The following is a 23,558-nucleotide window of genomic DNA, read 5'->3' on the forward strand; positions in this document are numbered from 1 at the left end:
TTGCTCCATCATCAATATTGCATGATTTTAGCTTCGAATCACATCCTATCAATCAAAATATACAAAGAGCAAATCTCCGAGCCAAAGAGTAGAAATAGGCAATAGTAAATGAATAATGTGTGATAAAGTAGAGCATATGCAATGAATTATAAATAGATGAGCGTTAAACAATGCTAAAAAATCATATATGACCTACGCTCATCAGCAGAGCATAAATACTTGTATTTTCTAGACAAATTTTCAAGGTTCTTCTAAATTTACATTCACCCAGATGATCAAGAGGAAACTACATTCACTTGTCCCTATGGAACTTTTGCATACAAAAGGATGTCTTTCGGTCTTTGTTGTTGGGATCGGTGCGTTCGCCAGAGGGGGTGAATAGCGATTCTTCGAATTTCTCTGCGAAAATATTAGCAGAAGCAAAATAAATATGAAAATGAAGATCAATCGCTAACCCGATTATTTACTTGGTATCCACCTCTTACGAGGTGACTAATCAAAGGATCCACACACACAGACACCCCTTTTCACTATGAAAACCCTCCTTTTCGAAGCATGCTTCGAAGGTGAAGAAAACTCTCACAAACTGATCTCTTCCTTTCACAAGATTGATTAGTGAAGTAAGGAGGAAGAGTAGAGCTTTACAAGGTCAGAGAATTTTCAGAGAAAAATGATGAAAAAGAAGTATATCTTCTTCGGCGTCGTTTGCTATTTTTATATTTTTCCGTACATCAGTCGACTGCTCCAAGGGTCAGTCGACTGATGGGCTTCAACGGCTCTTTAATCTGCATTTAATCAGCCAACTGTTGCCCCAACGGTCACCTAGCAGTCGACTGCACCATGAGTAGTTGACTGCTACAATCGACTGCTCCATTCGACTAATCTCTCTGTGAACCCTGTGTGTGCTTCTGATCAACAACCAGTCGACTGCTCCAAGGGTCAGTCGACTGATCAAGCTGAAACTCCCCATTCAACTTCTTTTTCAGCCCTTAGCCTTGACGTAAACCTTCAAATGCCTTCCATAAGCCTCGTGCCCTTCCTTGCACTAGCTTGAGACATTTCCCTCAGCTTCGTCATGCTAAGTCTCCCTTTGCCAAGAGGCGCCGTGCCTCCGAGACTTCATCCTTTGCCAAGATGCCTCGCCTCCGGAACTTCATCCTTTGTCAAGTCTTCCAACCTGGACTTTCCTATGGACTCAAACCACACAAGTTAGATCATCAACATTGCCTAACTTAAACTCATTTTAGCCAAATATTAAAATACAAATCACTTGGGGCAAAATTGCACCAACATTTACAATGCTCCAGCAACATTTCAGAGGTGTATGATGGTAATATTCTCAGATTTCATTGAAAATATCATGGAGATTTTTATGGATGATTTCTCTATATATAGATCTGATATTGATGCATGTTTAGACAACCTTTTCAAGGTCCTGCAAAGATATGAAGATGTTGATTTGGTACTTATATAATTAAGAAAAGTGTCATTTCATGATGAATGATGGAATTGTATTGGGACATAAAATTTCAGAACAATGAATAGAAATTGATAGAGAAACAGTAGAAGTAATTAAAAAACTTCCCCCACCTATGAACGTAAAAGGTATAAGGAGTTTCCTAGGGCGTGTAGGATTCTACAGGCGTTTTATAAATGACTTCTCGAAGATCTCCAAGCCATTGACAAATCTTTTAATTAAAGATGCAGAATTCCAATTCGATTAGGCATGTCTAGAAGCTTTTCACACCATTATGAAGGCCCTAGTAACCGCACCTATAATGCAAACACCCGATTAGAAATTACCATTTAAAATCATGTGCGATGCTAGTGACTATGTTGTAGGAGCAGTCTTGGTATAATACCCACTTGAACATGCATAATGGTATTGTTATTATTTTGCAAAGATATTGAATAAAGGTCATCAATTATTGTACCATTTCTAATAAAATTGGATTTATAAAATAAATTCATAAAATTACTAAAAAAAATTAAAAGAGTATCCAAATGGTACAAGCTTTTAAATAGAAATTAAATTTCTTACAAAATTAAGAACATAAAATATGTTTTCTAATTTCAAAACAAAACTCCTATCAAAAATTAAAAATGCATGTTCCAATTACCTCCACATATGAACACATCTTATTTCCAAAATAGATACTCCGCTTATTTCCTAATGACTTCCTTAGGCTTTGCATACTCTACAAAGTATTTATGACATGGATTATAGAACTAGAATCAATCAACCAAGTATTACAAATTGTACTAACTATATTAGATTTATATCAGACACTTTATACTAATGGAGATATCTTCCATCTTATAAATTCATGATCTTCTCCATGTATTTTCTATTAGGATCGTCCCGGTGCAATGCCCGTGTTTGTACATTTCGCAAACGTGCGCAGTGAAAATAAATAAATAATTAACATCTAATTATTATCAACACATGCATGCAAAGTAGAAATTAAACAGCGTACAAGGTATGACAAGAAATTAAAATTTTATAAAAAACTAAATAATTTTACGCGTACCTTTCCAATGACGTTGAGCAGTGTTGACATCAATCGAGCGATCTTCGTCGAAATTCCGCCTCTATTGGTGATCCACACCAAGCCCTCGAAAGGACAACTTCGGAAGCCACGAGTCATGTCAACATCTTCGGTACTAGCCGATGATTGATGACAATCGAATCGAGAGAAGTCTTATTCTGGAAATCACGCAACAACGTTTGTTGCGATCGTTTTTCAGGGCTTTCTAACTATCACCAAGAATCGTATTCCCGATGTAATTTTTAATGGTTAACCTTTGACCGCTGATAACGGAAAATGATTGAAAATCCTTTCCAATCATGATGGAATAATTCTCTGAAAGATTCGTAAACTCCCGGGAAGCTGACACACGATCGTCAAACGACTGAGGTTGATTGACAGCGATCGAAAAACCTATCCGACAATTGAAAATAATTTCTGACAATCGAACAACGTATTCATGTTGAGATATATACTATAAGCCTAGCTTTTGTATGAACATCTATTTTGAAATGAGAATCACTTTGGTCAAATGTTTGCATTTTATATTTTTTATATATGTTAATGTAGATGTCCACTTAATTTATATTGTAGATAACATGGTGTGTGGTGTCACATAGAAGATCATGTTATCAATTCCTTATAAATTATAAATAGTAGCTCACAACCAAGATGGATTGGGATAAACCATTGAAACGGTTGTAGTGTAATTGGTATTAGTTTATCTTGACTATAAAATTACACTAGTATACTTTGTGTGTACTGAGCAGGACCGTTTAAGGTTGTTCGATTTATACTAACTATATAATCAAACTAGACCTCTGTTATTATGGATGTGCATGCTCTTAATCCCTATATAATAACAAGCACATATACTTAGTATTTATTTCTTTAACTTGTCAAAGGGTGAGATTTATTCGTTAAATCAATAGTCCTGATGAGTTGAGAGATAATGCTATTTATATAGTGTGTTGTTGATTATAGAAGGAATCTGTGTCCTAATTATTTAGGCTGATGATATCCCCTTGAGGAGCTCAAAAGGATTATCATATAAATCCTACAAGTGAACTTAGTCCGGCATGATAATAAAATTGAGTGGTATTACTCTTGAAATTAGATGTTAATTAATTGAGTTGTCAGTAACTTATTTAATTAACGGACATGCAATATCTTAAACACAGGGAGATTAAAGCACTCATGATAAGAAGGAGCCCATATTGTAATATGGGATTGGTGCGGTAGTTCAATAATAGCCCTTTAGTGGTATGAGTTATTATTGATAGACTTGAGTTGGGTGTTCAGGCTGAACACAGGAAGCCCAAGCCCATCATGAGGCCTAAACCAATTTCTCCTCTAGGTCCCTGTTGTAGCCTCTAGAAAAAGCCTCGTATCCACCCAATAGAATTTTTATTAATTCTGTTATCCAACAGAATTTCTGTTAATTCTGTTATCCAATAAATAATTTTGTTAGACAACAAAATTATGTTAATTCTATTATTTTTTTTCCTAAACTTCCTAAGGCGGCAAAGCTATAAAAAGGGAGAATAGGAGGCGGCCAAATAACACAATTTATTGCTTCTTGTCTTGCCTCCTAGGGCCGGCGCTTAACCCTTTAGTTTTCTCCCTTCTCCTTTGCTAGAGCCGCTTGAACTCCTTCTCTTCTCCTAGGGCCGGCGCCCCTAGCCTTGGTTCTCCCTTGGTTGGTGGCGGCTTGAAGAGGAGAGGAAGAGAAGAGGCCTTGGTTCTCCCTTGGTTGGTGGCGGCTTGGAGAGGAAAGGAAGAGAGGAAGAGAAGAAAAAAGGAAGAGGAGGAGGTGGTGTCTCAACCATAGGTTCTCCATTCCTTTGTTGCCATCGGTTTGGAAGAAAGGAAAGCAAGGTGGGTGGTGATTATCTTGGTAGACCGTCGCCCACACAACGTTCAAGAAAAAGAGAGGAATATAACAGAAGATTAAGAGGTCTTCGGGTACAAAAATCTTCTCATCCAATCTTAAGAAGAAAGGTAACTAATTTATTAATTCCGTTGCGTAGTTAGTTATTCTTTTGTGTTCCTTTGTATGGATTCTGAATACCAACACAAGAGTCCAGCGATCTTATGTTTCGATCAAGTGCATATCTGATAGAACATGTGGGTTGCTTGGAAAGGTTCTGTCTCTGTAAAATTTTTATCTGGCAGAAATTGAACAAGATGGAATTTCAAGTACCTTCAATTCCGACAACAAAATCTTATTACAATCAAACCCTCTTCTTCCACACAACCCACTACCAGAAGAAGACAATGGAAATTAGGGTTTTTCCAGCTTTTCCCTTCTCACCTAGACGGGCCGAAACAGAATCAAAGAAGAACAATTCATCTCCTTCTCATCTCTGATCCATAGCCAATCTCCCACAACCAGCTAGCTACAAGAGGCAGCTCCAATCAACAACACGGCAGAGAACGCCGGCAGAACACAGAGGAAAGTCGCTCTCGTTTCTCCGACGAGCAGAGGAGCATGATGGCTGGCGACGACGCAGAGGCACGTGATGCCCGACGGCGAGGCAGGCCGTGACGCCCAGCAGCGAGGTAGGAGCGTGATGAGGGAGAAAAAGACGCACCCTCTAATCGCCCGATCACTTTCTTTCTCTCCCACATAGCTGACGGAATCAGGCGAAGCAGCCGGTGCACGATGGCCGACGAGGTCGAAAGCACGCGACTCTAGGCGATGAGGAAGCATCGACGCCATGACCACCGAGAAGATGAACAGCCGGCTTCAAGACTTGGACGCAACCTGTCTCTGTTTCTCCCGCAGCGTGGGCGGTAGAAGAGTGAAATCAAATGGTCACAAAAACCATTAAGAGGAGTCACATAGATATGAATGCAACACGTGCCGCTCGGGAAAAAGCCAGAAGTCGTTGACCACCGCTCGGGGAGAAGGAAGAAACCGACGCCTTAGTGGTACATAACCATTTATCATTATGTCTTGCTATTTATCTAGATTAAATAATATGTATTTACATCAATATGAACATATCTAATCCCTCAATTTGACTATTATGTCAAGAGCATGTTCCATATCTCTAATATTCACAATCATTTCTATACATAACAGAAATGGGTCGACCAGTGAATATTGATTAAAATTTCAAGTAGACAGCTAAATAGTCACTTAAGGTAAATACTGAGATCAACATATAATCTCATAGGGCTCACATAGTAGAGAAGCAGGGATCCATTCTCCTACTACCCTAATTGTCGCATTAGCACATGTGGTATGAATCACATGCTACGATGTTATTCTCTTTACCAAAAAGAGTGCATGTTTTTCTCAAATTAACATCGTACAGATTTCGATCTAGACATTCCCAATGCCTAATCCAGAATTTAACACATAAATTCTAATCTGGCTTCTAACAGGTTTAGTAAATGGTGGGTTCATTTACTTCGATCATCAAACTTTAAATGATCTCATCTTGATTCCAATATCAAGGCGACCCCAGCTTATAGGAATGTAACAATTTTAACAGCTACATAAGCCATCAGCTACATAAGCTGTACTATAAGCACCGGTCTTACCTCCATTTGTACTCAACAAATGGAGATGATTGTCCATGTGAGAGGACCAATCACAACCTGCCAACATGCATACCGAGATCTTATATGAATGTAACTCAAACACATACACTGAATAGATTATGGCAAATTACTCAATCAAATCATAATATTTGATTGTCATTGTTACATTCTACGAAGTCCCATAGACTTTACATGTTCACAAAATGATTCTCTTGGTATTGGCTTAGTAAAAGGATCTGCAAGCATAGCACGAGTAGGGATATACTTAAGAACCACTTTTCTTTTTGCCACAATATCCCTTACAAAGTTATATTTGATAGCTATATGCTTGCCCTTGCTGTGATATTTGGGATCCTTCGAAAAAGCTATTGCAGCTTGACTGTCACAGTAGACAGTAACTGGACTCCCACTGTCCTCAGCAATCTTCAGATGCTTTAGGAACCTTCTTAACCAGACTGCTTCTTGCACAGCTGCTGAACATGCCACATATTCAGCTTCCATAGTTGACAAGGCTACACAAGCCTGTTTCTTGCTGTTCCAGGAGATGGCGCCACCATTCAGCAAGAATGCATAGCCTGATGTGGATTTTCTATCATCCAGGTCCCCAGCCCAATCTGCATCTGAATAGCCCTTCAGGCTCATATCTGATCCTTGAAAACAGAGACAATAATCTGTTGTTGCCTTCAGATATCTGAATATCCTTTTTACTGCCTTCCAGTGTCTCGGTCCTGGATTTGACTGGAACCGGCTTACTAAGCCAACAGCATAGCTGATATCGGGACGTGTACACAACATAGTGTACATCAAACTACCAATAGCACTGGCATATGGTCTTTTCTTCATTTCGGCTATTTCATTAGGAGTCTTGGGACACATACTCTTGCTCAGAACAGTACCTTTCACAATAGGTGTCTGTTCTATGTTGCACTCAGACATGCCGAACTGTTGTAACATCTTATTAATATAAGTCTCTTGAGACAAACCCAAAAGTCTTTTAGAACGATCTCTAATGATCTTCACCCCTAAGATGTACTCGGCTTCCCCCATATCTGTTGTATCAAATTGTGATGATAACCACTTCTTGATTTCATTCACAAACCTTATGTCATTTCCAGCTATCAACATATCATCAACGTATAATGATAAAATGACATACTTTCCTTTTTCCCTTTTCAGGAAAACACAATGATCCTCATTGATCATTTCGAAACCATAAGATAAAATGACTTCATTAAATCTTATGTTCCATTGCCTTGACGCTTGCTTTAGCCCATATATAGATTTTTTAAGTCTACATACTTTATCCTCTTGGCCTTCAGCAATGAAACCTTCTGGCTGAACCATATAGATTTCCTCGTCAAGTTCACCATTAAGGAAAGCGGTTTTTACATCCATCTGATGTAATTCTAAGTCATAATGTGCCACAAAGGCCAAAATAACTCGTATTGATACAAATTTTACTACGGGAGAAAATGTCTCTTCAAAGTCAATACCCTCTACTTGGGTAAATCCTTTTGCAACTAATCGAGCTTTGTATCTGTTAATCGATCCATCAGCTTTCCTCTTTATTTTGAGAATCCATTTATTCCCAATAGCCTTTCGGCCAGGAGGAAGATCGACTAAGTCCCAAACATGATTCTTATTCATAGACTCCATCTCTTCAACCATTGCAGTTTTCCACTTTTCTTTAACTCTACATCCCAATGCTTCCTCAACAGATTGAGGTTCATCATCGTCAACTGGGAGTGTCATCAATGCCTCATTCTCAATATCAAACCTCTTCTTAGGTTTGATTTTACGAATACTTCTTCGTAAGTTGGGCTGTTGAGAAGTCAACTCATGACTAGGCAAATTACTCCCACTCGGTTGACTAGGTTCAGGCATCTCTATAGACACCTCTTTGGTTGATAATGTCTCATCCTCCTCAAATAGAGGAACTGTCTTCTCAACCTCACCTCTAATTGGGAACTCAGTTTCAAGAAAAGTAGCATCTCTCGACTCTATTTCAGAGATAGTTCCATCTTGCTGCTCACCAATGAAAACATAACCTTTAGAAGTATCAGAATACCTTATAAAGATACACTTCTTACCCCTAGGTCCCAGTTTTCCATATTTATGAGAGTTATCATGAACATAGGCAGCTGACCCCCAGGGTCTCAGATTACTCAAATCCGGCTTTCTGCCAGTCCAACGTTCATATGGGGTAGATGGAACCGATTTTGAAGGCACTTTGTTAAGTATATAGGCCGCAGCTAATAATGCATCTCCCCAATAGGAAATCGGCAAATTAGCTTGGGTCATCATAGACCTAACCATTTCAAGAAGAGTCCTATTTCTTCTTTCAGCAACCCCATTTTGCTGTGGAGTTCCAGGGATTGTCAGCTGTCTAATAATCCCTCTATCATTACATATTGTCTTGAACATATCAGACAAATATCCCCCCCCCCCCACGGTCAGTGCGTAGGGTCTTAACCTTACGTTCCATTTGATTCTCAACTTCGTTCATATAACGAATGAAGCAATCTAATGCTTCAGATTTATGAGAAATCAAATACACATGACCGAAACGAGAGAAATCATCAATAAATGTAATGAAGTAAGAAGCTCCATGTCTAGCCTTCACATTCATTGGACCACAAATATCCGAATGAATCAATTGCAATGGTGACTCAGCCCTAATAGCCTTACCAAATGGTTTCCGAGTTGCTTTTCCAGCAAGACAATGCTCACATATAGACAAGTGAATCTTAGCTCGAGTGCCTAATAGACCCTCCTTAGCCAACCGATTCATACGTTCTTGTCCTATATGTCCTAATCTAGCATGCCAAACTTCATCAGTTATATCTGCATCACTAGTAAGAGCAATGTTTGAAAAACAACTATCAATTCCACAACTGATATTTGGTTCCACATCAAGAACCATAAAACCATTCGTTAAATAACCATATCCGATTGACACTGAGTCAATCTTAAGTTCAACACACCGGCTATAAAAATTAATACAATACCCTAATTCAAGAAGACTAGTTACAGAAACAAGATTCCTTCGAATCTCTGGAGCATACAGAACATCATGTAGAAACAATGTACTTCCACCACGAAGGTTAAGTTTGCAAGTGCCGATTCCTTTGACTTCAACTCTTGCATTGTTTCCTACATAAATCCATTTGTTGCCAGCTGGTACCCTGTGGTACTCAACATACGTAACTCGTTCCCGAGTTACATGGTTGGTTGCTCCCGAATCTATAATCCACAAAGGATAAGAATCAGCCAACAACACAGAACTAGCAACTAAATGCTCAGAAAAAGAAGACACACTAGGAGAAACCTTTTTCAGCTCAGAACATTCCCGAGCGAAGTGACCCTCTTTGCCACAGTTAAAGCAAGTCAACTTGCTTTTAGGTTTCTTTCCAGTCTTCTTTCCCTTCTTCTTGATAGGGTCTGGTCTCACTCCTATAGTAAGACCATCTACAGGTTCAATCATGACCTGATTTATAGCCTCTAGAACTTTTTGTTCCTCTAGGACATCCTGTATCCTAAGGTGCCAGTTTTTGTAGTTATCCCCATTAAAATTTTCTCCATTATTTAAATCAGCTATGATGTTCTTTGTTGCCATAACCTATCATAAATAAACAAATTATTCAGATATTCAGTGTATGTCATTTTATGTATGTAATCTCTAAATTGACTCAATGTAAATTTGATTTGGTTTACAAAATCAAGTGAGAATTACATTCTCACTCATCATTTGTATGTTCCAATCTAATTTGCATTGATCTATTTTATTACATACATCCCATCTTAATGAACTTAATCATTAATTAATCATGATATTTATCATTAAATGAACTTATCATTTAAAAGTTAATTAATTATACTCATAATGAACTAATCAAAGAGTATACATTAATTAAATATCATGCATCATGTAGAGCAAACAGCATAAAATGAACATATCATTAAAACGTGTTGTACATTGTTAACAAATAACAAGAACTCTACTTTAAATGTTATCTTTAACATTTTTACTCATAATTAACTAGACAACAACTCTAACAAACTAGATAAGCAACTATCACTCCCACTAGGACAAACACTAGCGCAGTGATAATCCAAACATAGCTTATCCTTTTAGGCTGAACAGAAACATCTTCAACTGGGATATTATTTGGATGATGCCAGGATACAGAATCCTGTGATGAACTCAAATATCCCTCAGAAGTGTCCTCTCCAGAGTCTTCTCTTGGATCTTCTTCTGGATCCTCTTCACAATCAGCATAGTGAAGCAGTTCTGTGCACAACTCAGTATATGTAATACGTCCCTTACGGCGCTCCCATATCTGAAGTGCTTCAACTTGCAGGTTTTCAGGCAATGAACGAATCAAAGCTTAAATCCTGCAGTTGTCCAGAATCGAAAAATCCTACATCTCTAGGCGCCAAAATAGTCTGTTCAACCTCCCCATGTGTCTACTAACTCCATAAGCTGGATCATAATCTATCCACTAGATAATTTCCCTCAGCTTATTACGCATCACTTCGCGTCGAGTCATAGTAGTAATCGTCTGTGCCATCTCGAAAAATTGAAATTAATGAAGTCAGTACAAAACTGACAAACCAGTACATATACCAGCTTAATTCAATTTATACAGGCATAGATCTAACACAACAAATCAAGAAAAACAAATCTTCTTGATTTATAGGGGCTTTGTCAACTGATCCTTTTGATCAGTCGATCGGCACCTTGAAGACTCAACATGGCAGTGTTCCATGAGAACTAAAAATATCATCTAGCTCCAAGCACCCCAGGCACTTGAGCACCATGCATGATATCAAACCATTTGACTAAGCCTATTGAGTTGTTTCTAGGGTATAAGTTGTTCAAACAACTTCTCACAATTATGAGTCTAGTTGATTAATGTCAACTCTAATCAGATCCAATTGATCAGATTATTAGATATATGAAACAGATTCATATTTCTAATCTAATCTAATTAATCAGATTAATAGATAAATGAAACAAATTCATTTTTCTAATCTAATTTAATTAATCAGATTAATAAATAAATGAAACAAATTCATTTTACATAATTAAATCTAATTAATCAGATCAATATTTCAATGTAATCAGAATATAAATAAATGAAACTTTTTCATTTAATTAAATCTAATTAATCAGATCAACATAAATAAATGAAACAGATTCATTTATATATTCAAATTAATTGGACTTTCAAATATCACATTTTAAGCCCAGATCAAATCAAATCTCCACATTTCCTTATTTTGCCTAAATTTTTTTTATTTGAATTTTGGGCCCAATAAAATAAAGATCAAATCTCAAATTCTTTAATCGTGACTTCCAAAAAAAAACACGTGCAAGTTTTTTTTTTTTTTTCTTTACACGAAACACTGCCGCCGCCCCTTTTCTTCTTCCTGTGCACGAAGCGCAGTGACTTCAACTTCTCCGGCGCCAGCGCCTGCTCCGCCGGCGCCAGCCCCGCCGACGCCAGCCTCCCCGAAGGCGAAGCCTCCTTCGTCAAAACCCAAACAGATCGAGTTTCACGCTGGAAGCGCGGATCGGAAGGAAAAAAATTACAAACAGCACCTCTGCGCTGTTGAAGCGACGGCCGAACAGAACAGGTAAATTTTCTAACACAGGCTCTGATACCAATATTAGAATAATACCTGTTGAAGCGTGCCTCGACTCCGGCTCCGGCGGCAGAGTTGCTGCTTCTGTCGGAGGAGTAATCACGGACGGAAGACTCCTCTTCGTTTCCACAAACCAAATCCTTGCTTTGGTGTTCTTCCTCTTTTCTCCTGAACCGGATCCACAGCTTCTCCTCTTCGCTTGCTATTTCTCACAGCGTTGGAAGAGAAATCGCGGGAGAAGATATGAACACGTGTCGCTCGGGAAAAAGGCAGAAGCCGCCGACCACCGCTCGGGGAGAAGGAAGAAACCGACGCCTTAGGGTTTCGGGGTAGCCACAGCGGATGGCGCTGCGTGAGGAAGAAGATCACGCACGAAGCCCTGTTTTCCTCTCTGCCTTTATCGCGATTTCCCACCGCGTGAGAAGCTACAGTGCTTGGGTCAGCACGTGTTATGTTGTGTTGTATTGGCTGAACAGGATCACACGATTAGGGTTGGATGAACTAGTTGATAATGGGCTGAACCGGACCAGATTCGATTCAGACCCATACTGTAGCAAATCAGATTTGTATTGGTTTATTTGATTCACTAACCAAACGAACTCTGATTTCACCCAAACTAGTTTTATTTATTTCATCTTCACAAGACAAAACTTCTCATAACATCTGTTCTGCCAAAATCTCTTCCATCATGAGCCAAAATAAGTTGGTTCAATTTGATTCAAAATCAAATCATTCGATTCATTAACCAAATGACCTCTGATTTGAACAAAATCAGTTTTGTTTATTTCATCTTCATAAGAAGAATTCCATCACTTTGTCCTTTGTCCGATCCAACTAGACTTTATTTCTCTCATTCTGAGAATCTAATTCTTAAGCTCGTTTTAAGTCCTTTAGAGAACTTGTAGTGCGTGTGACCCAATAGTTTTCCGGTTATGTTGGTCATCCGTAATTAACCATTAATTATAAAACGATCATGAGTGACACCTAGTAGTACATCATGATCCCCAATTGATCAAAAAATCAACAATTGGTTCCAGAACATTTCTAAATCCTTCAGCAGCTCCAATTAATCGTGCCTCGTTCCTTTTACCGTCTTATACCCGCTTAGTTCAGGACATAGTCTATGTGTTAGTCCCCACTAGACTGACTACATCATACCTAGCCCAAGCTGCTTTCTTGTCTTGTGGATTCAAATTACTTGTACATGTGTCCAAGAGTACCATACTCTTGACATGTAATGCTTTAGCCAAAGACTTTTAGTAACAATCTTAACAAGCGCCGCAGGATATATATCTCCTTTTAAAGGATATTCTCCATCCCTATCCATTCTCACGATCTTAATTTATTTTTCACACTATTTTTCTACCTCTCAGTCTTAAATATCTTGAAGGCACTTAATGTTTCACTCTTATTATGAAGCAAGTAGATATACATATATCATGAGTAATCATTAATGAAAAAGATGAAGTATTTCAGATCATGCATATCCATGTGTGGATAACATATATTTGAATGTATGATCTCTATTATTTCAGTACTCCTCTTGGCATCCCTTTTGAATTTGTTGGTGTACTTTCCCTTTATTCAATCAACACAAATCTCAAATTTTGAATCTAAAGTACCAAGTACTTCATCATTTACTAATCTTTTATCCTCTATATGGAGATATATATGTCTCAATCTCTAGTGCCACAAAATAGAGGAATCCTCATTTATAACATATCTTTTAATACTAGCTCGAATATGCATAGTGATATTGCTATTATTTGTAAAGATATGGAATAAAGGTAATCAATCATTGTACCATTTCCAACAAGATTGGATTTATAAAATAAATTCATAGAATTACTGATAAATCCAAAAAAGTATCCAAATGGTACAAACCTTGAAATAGAAACTAAATTTCTTACAAACTTTGAAACATAAAATGTTTTTTCCAACTTCAAAACAAAACCACTATCTAAAATAAAAATGTATGTTCCAATTGCCTCCACATGTGAGCACATCTTGTTTCCAAAATAAATGTTCTACTCACTTCCTACTTGCTTTCTTAGGCTTTGTCATACCCTATAAGATATTTGTGACATAGATTATGGAATCAAAATCTTTGTGACATAGATTATGGAATCAAAATCAATCCACCAGGCGTTATAAATTGTACTAACCATATTAGATTCATAACAGACAAATGAGATAGGAATGCCTTTCTTTTCAAATCAATTCTTAAATTTGTTGTAATCATTCTTCATGTGCCTATTTTTTTTACAGAAGAAACACTTAGATATCATCTTGATGTGGAATCTTCCTTTTCCCTTTTTTTCTTTTCCCTTGACTTTGGTTTGATTTTGTGGCTTCCCTTGTACAGTCATTCATTTCCATCAACAACCTTACCTTCATCTTGTACACACATGATCATTAGTTCATTAATTGACCACTTATCCTTATGTGTATTATAGGAAATTTTGAAAGGACCATATTGATGAGGAAGAGTGCATAAAATGTAGTGCACAAGAAAAGTTTCAAAGATTTTCATTTCGAGTGTCTTCAATCAAGCCGTTATATCCATCATCTTCATGATGTGCTCTCACACACTTTTCACGCTAGTGAGCCTTAATGATGAGAATTACATTATTAGGGTGCTAGCAAAGGCCTTATCTGAAGTTGTAAATTATTCATCAATTGTCTTAAGTAGGTCCTTAACTTTTTCATGCTCCTCAATCAAACCACGAATACCAATAGAGATTTTGGTCTTTATGAACATTACGCAGAGACGATTAAATTGCTCCCATTTTTCATAAAGGTCAATCTTATTAGAAATGTTAATTTCATCAATAGCAGGTGGTTCGTCTTTTCTTATGGTATAGTCAATGTCCAATCACTCAAATGAAAGAGAATTCTTTCCTTTCAAATTTTATAGTTATCACTCTTGAATTCGGGATATCATAATGCATATCAAAGAAATTCAAAGATTATTTTGCATAAATTAAAAACATGCTTATTAAAAAATAATTTGAGAAAAATATCATATTTTATCAATGTAAATCATGTTTAGAGAAAAATCTAGTGAAATAAAACTTGCTTATGGGCTAAAATTTTAATTCAATTAAATTTTGGTATAACATTATCATAAAACTATCAAATTATATTTTCTTTAACTCCTGTAGATAAATTAAGAAAACATAATTTGATATTTTATTTTAATTAATTATATAAATATAACCAAGATCCTATGGGATAAATTTGTTATGTTTATATAATTAATTACAATTTATATTCATTATGTGATATTAATCCACTTAATGTATAATTTTGCATAATTAAGGATGTTGTGGTTAAATCTAATTATTTATTTACAATTAAACTTTTTTTAATCTTTATATAGTAATTCTTTAGTAACACAATTAATATTTAGTAACACAATTAATACTTTCCAAGAATGCTCTCATGAAAGATTGATAGAACTAAGACCTCTTTGAAAATCAACCTCTTTAGATAGAGCAACGTTACTAGACAAACTAGTACCTCATGGGTTAGCCCAAGGTGGAAGCATCAATAAGATGTCACTTTATAATTACGATTAAACTTAATTATTCAAGTAATGAATCTCCATATGTCAATTTTTTTTCAACTTAATTTGCATGTATAATTTATGAGGGTAACATCAAATCATATATATATCAACAAAAATTCACAATAATTTATATATCATATGTAAATTTATTTTAAGAAAATAAATATTCATAATTTTGGAAGGATAATATTTTCAAATATCAAAATTTAAAATTTTAAAAATTTACCAAACAACCCTTTAAATTAAAAAATTCCCAGGGCCCATAATGGATTATACAAACTTAGGGCCCATAATATAATTTTGAAAATAATAGGTCACGTGATAATAAAATTGCATAAACATATTTTTAAAAAAATTTATTTGATTGAAAATTATATTAAGGTGAAGGTAAAAGTAACTTAGAAATTTACATCATGCTTTGTACTAAATAAACATAATAATTGAAGATGAAAAAAATGATCGATTGTTACCTCCGATCATTGATATTTGAAGAACGCCTTGAACACCATTTTTGTGTTGCTTAATTCTTTAGAGCCTTTTAAACACTCCAAACTTCTTTTATAGATAGTGTTATTATTCTTGAAGGTCAATAGGGGATTCATTACCATTATTGAGTCAATCCTAAGATGGTGGTAAATGCAGATATGATATGCATATTAAGATAAAATTTTAATTAATTATGCACATTTAAATCATACAATATGAACACTTAATTAAGATAAAAGATTATGCATAATTAAAATCTTAACAAATATATGTCAATTTGATAAAACAAAATAATATTTTTTTCAACATAATTAAAATCTTAATAAATATGTATCATTAATAAGATAAATTTTATAATCAAAATAAAATCTTTTCAATACATATAACATAATAAATTTAATCACTATTTTATAAAAATTTTTCATAAAAAATATCTTCTCTTTTTCATTTCAATCATTTTACTAGATAAAATATCTCAATAAACCTCAAAATATTTAAAGGTCTTAGTTTTTATATTATAACCAATCATCCTCTATTTTATTTTATATATTATATTTTTATTTTGTTAAATAAAAAAGTTTTTTACAGTGTTTCCAAATAAAATAAAATTTATATTTTATATAAATAGGGTTGGGGTTGTAAGAAACAATTCATTCTCAACCCTCTATCTTAACTTAGCATTTATGATTTAGCTGCATATAGTAAATGCTAGATCTGAAGGAAAGATCTTCCATCTGTAAAACTCTCCATGCATGCTTTTCCCTTTTCTCTTCCAAACAGCTAGATATTATCTTCATTAGAAAACAACAGTAGAATCGAATTATTCTTCAAATGAACAAAGAATTTAGTCTTGCCAAACTTAAAGGCATACTTTAGGTATGAGAAAACAAAGATTCAGAAAATGGGTTGTGAACAAGAACTAGGTGGCTCAAGAATGAAGACAAAATCACAAAAATCCAAACTCAAATATGCCAGCCAGCCACTGCCCACTGCCCACTGCCCACTGGAAGTAAAATAACACAGAACCAGTTTCACATTTCATACCTAAACCAACACAAATAAATAAGAAAATCGATTTTAAAAGGAATTATGTGGAATTGACACTGTAGTAAAACAAATATGAATGACAACAGAAACAAAACAAAATGGCTTCCTTTACATGTTCTTAAATCTCAGGCATCACTATTATCACTAGTATGAACATTACAAATACTCAACTCCATCCCCTCACCAAGAACATGCTTATTATTGACTAATGAATGGATGGGGTAGATAGATCCTCCGTTTAGATTTTTTTCCCCTCCTCCTTTATTGGCATGTGGCAAAGCTAGAACGTTGACCCAAAGCCTCGAGCAAATTGCATCCAACTTCCAATAATTTCCCTGCATTGACTCAATGCAAACATGTCTCTTAGTCTGATATCCAACAACTTAATTATGTAAACTAAATAGAAGTCATCCACCAACTCGGCTCAAACCACGTTGTCATTTGATAAGGTCAATTTTTTAAGGAAAGAATGAATCACGGAGGTGTTTTCTAATGCAACCGAAAGAATGCAAATGCATATTTATAAAACTCTGGTTGTGACGAATTAACCAACTATTCATGCTGAAGAATTGAAATGGTGGAGGATCAGAAATGAAAGTCTCTACTTTTGCATCTAGTAGCATCCACTAGTCACTGTTGTATGCAAAACAAAAATGAAAAGGAGAAATGGAAGAGAGATCAGAGACGTGCGCAAGAAAGACGAATAGTATTCGTTATGGAGAACAATTGAGCTAGTAATGTGCGAGTTATTCACGTAAGTATAGTTGGTGAGTTTGTATAATGACAAACGATGTAAAAAAGAGGAATCTTGCCGGAATATGCCAACAACAGATATCGTAATCGAACAGAAACGTTTGAAGAAGAGAATGGTGGTTACCTCTTCTGAGCTTGGCTTTGAGCTTTGACTTGGACTTGACCTGAGCGATCTCAGCCTTGCGGGCGGACGGGGAGAGGGAAGTGGCGGGCGGCGCTTCCTCGTCAGGTGGGAAGAGGACGGCGTCGATGCCCTGGACGGAGATACGGCCGTCGGTGTAGATATCTGGGTCGAATAGATAGGCGGATCCCTCACCGGCGCCAAATTTGACGGAGCCGTCGGCCTCCCGTGCCATCACCTTGTGCGGCAACCGCAACGTGTCGTAACGCACCTTGCCGAACCGCCGAACGGCGTTGTACATGCTCTCCTCGGTTTGGTACTCCGGGATAAGATGGTAGTACATAATGGCTTCCGGAGCGCCAGGCTCGCTGAGTTGATCCGCCGTCAGCCGCCCCATGGCGTCGTCATTGGGCGCCAGCACCGTCAGCACGTAGCCCTCTGACACCAGCCGACCCATCTCCGTCGCGAGCGAAGTAAGATTAACCAGTATGTCGGCGAACTCGTTGTAGCCTCCGTAAAGGAGAAGAGTCTGGATGAAGTCCTTTACTTGGCTTTCCCCGTCGAACCAATGTTTGCCAGAGCCAGGACCCGGCGCGGGGGCCGGCGCTAGCGATGGGCCTGGGGCCAAGGCATCGTAGATTGGGAGCACAGGCGGGGCGCCCGGGGGGACGGGAGGCGCAGGCTTCTTGAGGCGATGAGTGCGGGGATCCACCTCAGGCGCGCCCCTGGGAAGCACGGCTGAAATGGCCGCGAGGCTGCGTCGGCGATTGAAGTCCTCCTGCACAGATCTAGGCACCAGCAGCCGCTCGATGCCGTGAATCACACCATCAGGTCGGATCACCGCGTCCGGATGCACCACGGCAGCGAGGCCGACCTTTTTATCCTCCAGATGGAGGTGATCACCGGCAAGAGTGGGGTGGCGCGCCTGAGGCCAGTCGCCGGAACCGATTCGAGCGGGGACGACGTGGTAGAGGAGCAGACTCTGAAGAGATCGGAGGTTCCGTGGCTCGAGGAGGAAGCGCTTGAACTCGGGATCAAGGTCGCGCTCGAGCGCCTCGTTGCGGGGGGCGAAGATGGTGAGGTTGTGGCGACCGACGGCGGCCTCCAGGGCCGGGAGAAGGAGAGCCTTCTCCACCAGTTCTGCCAGCTCGGTGTAGTGAGAGTCGAGGAGGGCGACGAGGACCGAGTTGGAGTTAATCTGCCCGGCGGAAGCCGACGCGGTGGCCAATGTGGTCGCAGAAGAGTCAGATCCAGGCATTGCCGGTGATGAAGAGGAGGAAGTTGATGCAGAGACAGCGACGGCGAAAGAGACGGCGGAGAATACAAAAACGAGGAGGAGATCAGTAGCGCCGCCAAGGGAAGGGCGATCCATGGCGACGCTGGCGGTGGCGGAACCTCCCTTTTCCTCTTCTTTTTTCTGGCGGAGAAGAAGAGAGAAGGCGGGGGAATCAAGCTGACGCGGTGCGACGCTGAGTAGAGAGAGCACACCAATCCACGTGGTGCCAGGAAACGCAACGTGCCAGGCTGTTGCCTGGTTACGGAGGGGCCCACAGCTGGTCAGTAGGTCCCGTGACCTTAACTCGTCCGAAAGTACTCAAAAGACAAAAACACCCTCAATCTAAATGCCATATCAATAATACATCATAGGCAAAATAGTAAAACAACTCCTTGCGGTAACGTCACCGGTGACCTGCTTGCAGGGAAGGCGAGATGAGGTGTCGGCGTTGCTTCAAGCGGTAACTTCACCTTCTCCGTCCCGCTTTGCTTCGTTTTCGTGCGAAGTATCTGTTTTTTTTTCTATTTTTCTCAAAGATATAAAATCACTTTTTTTTTAAGAAAAAACAAATGTATATATAAAGTTTCTTTTATTTATTTTTTATTTTGGGAGAATTAAGTTAAATAATGCCTGACAAGGACTGGTGGGCATCGTTAGAGATTATTAAAATAAGTGGGTGAAAAATAAATGTTCGTGATTCGTGAAGGGTGCAAGAAACGGAACGGGTAAGCGAGCGCGACGCGTTACCCGCCAAGCGGAATAGCCGGCCGCGTCGGCTCACGTGTATTCGACGTCTCGGTGGGGCCCGCGACCGAAACCGGGGGTAGACTTCCGAAATGGGTGCGGCTTTTTTTCTCCGTATTTATTTCTCGGCCGGATTCCTTCCGCCTAAATGTTTTGTACTCCTTTACATCATACTCGTTTCTCCACCGTCGTTTTGAATGGTAGCCGGTGTGGGCCGTAGCGCATGTTTGATTATTTTATATACGAAAAATATAAATGAGGAAATAAAATGTTTTCCATAAATACGCATTAAGTATTTAGTCCACCGACCTTTTTCAACTACTTCCATAAATTATTTGCAGATTTATCGTACACTGCAAAAAAAAATTAGAAAGGGCCATTTATTTACTTATTAAAAATATTAAACTTCTAAAATAAATAAATAAACACTTTTATATAGAATAATATAATTTTTATGGTCTCCATAAAAGATGTATATTTCAAAACACCACCTAAAACTCAACTCTTTGTAGAGCCTCATTGCGTTGACTAAGAAAAAAATAGAAGGAACTAAGAGCATCCATGAGCTCCCATTCTCATTACACAAGTTGGGAGCGCTGCCCTTTTTTTCTATTTTTTTCCTTTTTTAATTAAAATATGTTTATGTTAATATATGAAAAAGAAGATCAACGGCTAATGTTTTAGTCATTGTTCAATAATTAATTTTTTTTCAAAGGCTAAAAAAGCAGCCATTACAAACTAATCTTTATATCAATTCTAAATAAATGAATTAATAGAAAATGCGGAAGATATAGATTAGTAAATAATGCTCTGGCTATATATATGAGCAGTGACGAATGATGCATCATAGAGATCAAAATTCTTCTGATAGACAATAAAAAATTACTAGGAAAGATCATGACAATGAAAAAATTACATTGACAATGAAAAAATTACTTTGTTGCTTGGAAAAGGCCAATTTACTAGGAAAGATCATGACATCCTAACAATTGTGCTTGAAATAGTAAAATTTGCGGAATTGTGGATTTAGCAAATAACCTTTTTTGGGATTGCAAGGTCGCGTGATAATATTAATGTGTTTAATGAATCATCTTTGTTCAACATCTTACAAGGAAATGTATCAAAGGTTAATTTTACGATTAACAATATACGATATACAAAAGGATACTATTTTAACCGATGAGATCTATCTGGAATGAGAAATGATTTTCGTCAAGAGCTTTCCAAGCCCTAAGGATCTCAATCTCAAGAGAAAAATGTTCAAGGAACGACATAAAGCTATAAGAAAAGATGTTGAACGAGCATTTGGGGTGCTCTAATAATCTTGATAGACAATGATCAAAGAGGTCCATGATGATTTTGGCATAATGACAACTTGAAGGACATCATGTATACATGTATTATTTTACACTTATTGAGAATGAGAAAATACAATAGTCAATTAGTCGAATGACGAAGGAGATCCTTCATCACAAATATCTCAAGGCTCCACATAAGAATTTCAGGAATATCTCCAGAGAAAGTACGAGCTATATGATAATCAACTACGTCATCATATTCGAGCTAACTTGATTGAGCATATCTAAGCATGCTACGGTCTTTATTAGTGAAATAATAATATATTTAATTATCTTGTATTATATTATTATAATTTATATCTTTTATTTATTTGATGTACTGAATGTAATTTAATACTAATAATTATATGGATTTAAATTTTATCAATTATATATATATATAATGTAAAATATATTTGATAGTGGGGAGTTGAGTGAGACCAATAAAATAGTTTTTGGGAGGCTTTTGATAATGGAGAAATGAATGATATTTTTTCTACAGGGACCACAAAGGAGCTCAATGAGATTGAGAGCTCCCATCATTGAAAATGCCCTAAAATATATATAATCAACTCGATTTAGTGAGATAAAATATTGATTATCGTTACATAGTTCATAAGTCATTATTATAAATGGTCTAAAAAAAATGATAAATTCCAGTCAGTCTCATGGACTCAATCCCTGGGAGTGACCGGTAGGGTCCACGGAAGTTTTCCATCGACCACCAGGGTAAATCAAGAAGCACATACGGTGGCCAATCCAGATGCCCAACATCCTTTAATTGCGTTCCTCATTTAGAAGAAAATTCCAGTAAATACGTCGTAGTTGAGGATCGAACCGCGGGTCCCTGGGTCATAACCTAGATGTCTTACCGTTGCACCATTACCCCGGGCACTATAATTTAAATTTATGAAAAATTTGCGTGAGTTACTTTCAGAATTAATAGATTCAAAGAAATGAATATTAAGTGCTTGGGGAAATGACTAATTATATTGCCTCATCCTGCCTTCTGAAACTCTCTTACCTACCATAACTAATTAATGCAGCTTTGACTTTACAGAGAAATATACGTGGAAGATTCAACCATGCATATCTTTAAAATTAATATGTCTCACTCTCAAATGCTTGGAAGCATCAACTACGTCTTCCTTTTATTTATTGGAGAAGTAGTAATTAATTAAACTCCAGTACGTAGTTAAACGCTTTAATTATTCTTTGCTCTCCCAATGGGAAAAGAAGACAAACGATTCAAGGAGTTGTATGGTTATGAATCACATCAGCAAAGTGCAAGAAATTATTATAAATTTTATCATCATCATCAGATCCAAAAACTAGAAGCTAAAAACTAATTAAATCCAGAGTATACAGAAGTATTTGGATCCACAGAGAGATCATGCACCAACGATATTAATTAATTCCTTGCTGAATTAATTAAAAGTGCAAAACTATAGCTAATTAACTAATTAGGAAATCATGCAATGACCGAGCATCAATGCTGTTCTTCGCCGCCGATACTCTTCGTTGTTCGACGACGGTTCGATCACGTCGGAGGCAAACCTCACCCTCTTCTTCGTCCTCCTCTGCTCCTCGCTCACCCTACTGCGTATGCAACCTGAGAGTTTCTGACAAAAGTTCGACGATCAGAGTTTCTGAAAGCTGTTTGATTAATCGATCGAGTCAAGGGAAAGACCGTACCGATTTCCGACTCGAGTTTCTTGATGATGTCGGAGGCGAGGCGCTTGTGGAGCTGGAGAGAGACGAGGGCGACGCTGCCGGAGACGGCGACGACCGCCATGAGTCCCATGCAATTGGAGCCATCCATCTCCTTCCTTTTCTTTGGAGCTGCCGCCGCCGCTGCCGCTGCCTTCTTTATCTTCTTCCTGGGCCCTTAATTTATATATAGAAAGGCAGATTTAGATTTGGCTCTGGAATCTGAAGGGGAAATAGAGAAGAAGAGGATAAATATATAGCAGAAGATGGCTAAGTATGGAGGCTTCGGATTTATCGAATTGTTTTTGGGGACTTGGGAGACTACAAAAGGAGAGGCTTTACGCTTCGTTGACTTCGCTGAAGGAGTTCCCTTGCCTTGTTGAACATGGATAATGTTGACCGGCTTGACTTGTGCGCTGATTTGACTGAAATATCCTCCTGCGTGTCGAAAAAGACGGCTAAGATACACAGTTGGGTAGGGGTAAATAAGTCAATACACTTGAGGCACGTGGAACATACCGCTCTTTAATTCCAGCTATTTGTTTAAATTATTAATTAATATATTTTTAAAATAAGATTTATTTTTATTAATATAAATCAAAAGCGGTTCGACTTGACCGGAGGTACGGATCGAGTTAGGCGACATTTTACTGAACTCCACGTGCAATTTATTTAACCTGTCGAATTTAAATATAAAAACATAAATATATTAATTTTAATTTAAAATGATTTAAAGTTTTTTATCTATTAATAAATTTCGGATTAAATTATTTATATATATATA

The 23,558-nt window shown here is 37.6% G+C and overlaps 2 protein-coding genes across 2 annotated transcripts; both read right to left on the minus strand.

The window, feature by feature from the left end:
• Window positions 1–16,843: 16,843 nt before the first annotated feature.
• On the minus strand, window positions 16,844–19,154 carry LOC141829353 (fasciclin-like arabinogalactan protein 15). The gene is made up of 2 exons (XM_074716803.1): window positions 17,711–19,154; window positions 16,844–17,168 (listed from the first exon to the last, which is right to left on the minus strand). Exons 1-2 carry the CDS (start codon window positions 19,077–19,079, stop codon window positions 17,095–17,097), a joined length of 1,443 nt encoding a protein of 480 aa, XP_074572904.1. The 5' UTR covers window positions 19,080–19,154; the 3' UTR covers window positions 16,844–17,094.
• A 3,199-nt stretch (window positions 19,155–22,353) lies between these two features.
• Window positions 22,354–22,951, minus strand: LOC141830234 (uncharacterized). The gene is made up of 2 exons (XM_074717719.1): window positions 22,760–22,951; window positions 22,354–22,676 (listed from the first exon to the last, which is right to left on the minus strand). The coding sequence occupies exons 1-2, from the start codon at window positions 22,884–22,886 to the stop codon at window positions 22,528–22,530; spliced, it is 276 nt and encodes a 91-aa protein (XP_074573820.1). The 5' UTR covers window positions 22,887–22,951; the 3' UTR covers window positions 22,354–22,527.
• Between the last annotated feature and the right edge of the window lie 607 nt (window positions 22,952–23,558).

The sequence above is a fragment of the Curcuma longa genome, chromosome 5, assembly GCF_044706935.1.
Source record: "Curcuma longa cultivar G26 ecotype Majalengka, Jawa Barat chromosome 5, ITB_CL_G26_1.1, whole genome shotgun sequence".
NCBI classification, from domain to species: Eukaryota; Viridiplantae; Streptophyta; class Magnoliopsida; order Zingiberales; family Zingiberaceae; genus Curcuma; species Curcuma longa.

What these genes read in the sequence shown, in the direction of transcription:
- LOC141829353 (XM_074716803.1), bottom strand. Translation starts at nt 19,079, where the DNA reads ATGGATCGCCCTTCCCTTGGCGGCGCTACTGATCTCCTCCTCGTTTTT. An exon ending in CAAAGCCAAGCTCAGAAGAG is followed by an intron (nt 17,169 to 17,710) that starts GTAACCACCATT and finishes GAGTCAATGCAG; the next exon opens with GGAAATTATTGGAAGTTGGA.
- LOC141830234 (XM_074717719.1), bottom strand. Translation starts at nt 22,886, where the DNA reads ATGGATGGCTCCAATTGCATGGGACTCATGGCGGTCGTCGCCGTCTCC. An exon ending in GAAACTCGAGTCGGAAATCG is followed by an intron (nt 22,677 to 22,759) that starts GTACGGTCTTTC and finishes AGAAACTCTCAG; the next exon opens with GTTGCATACGCAGTAGGGTG.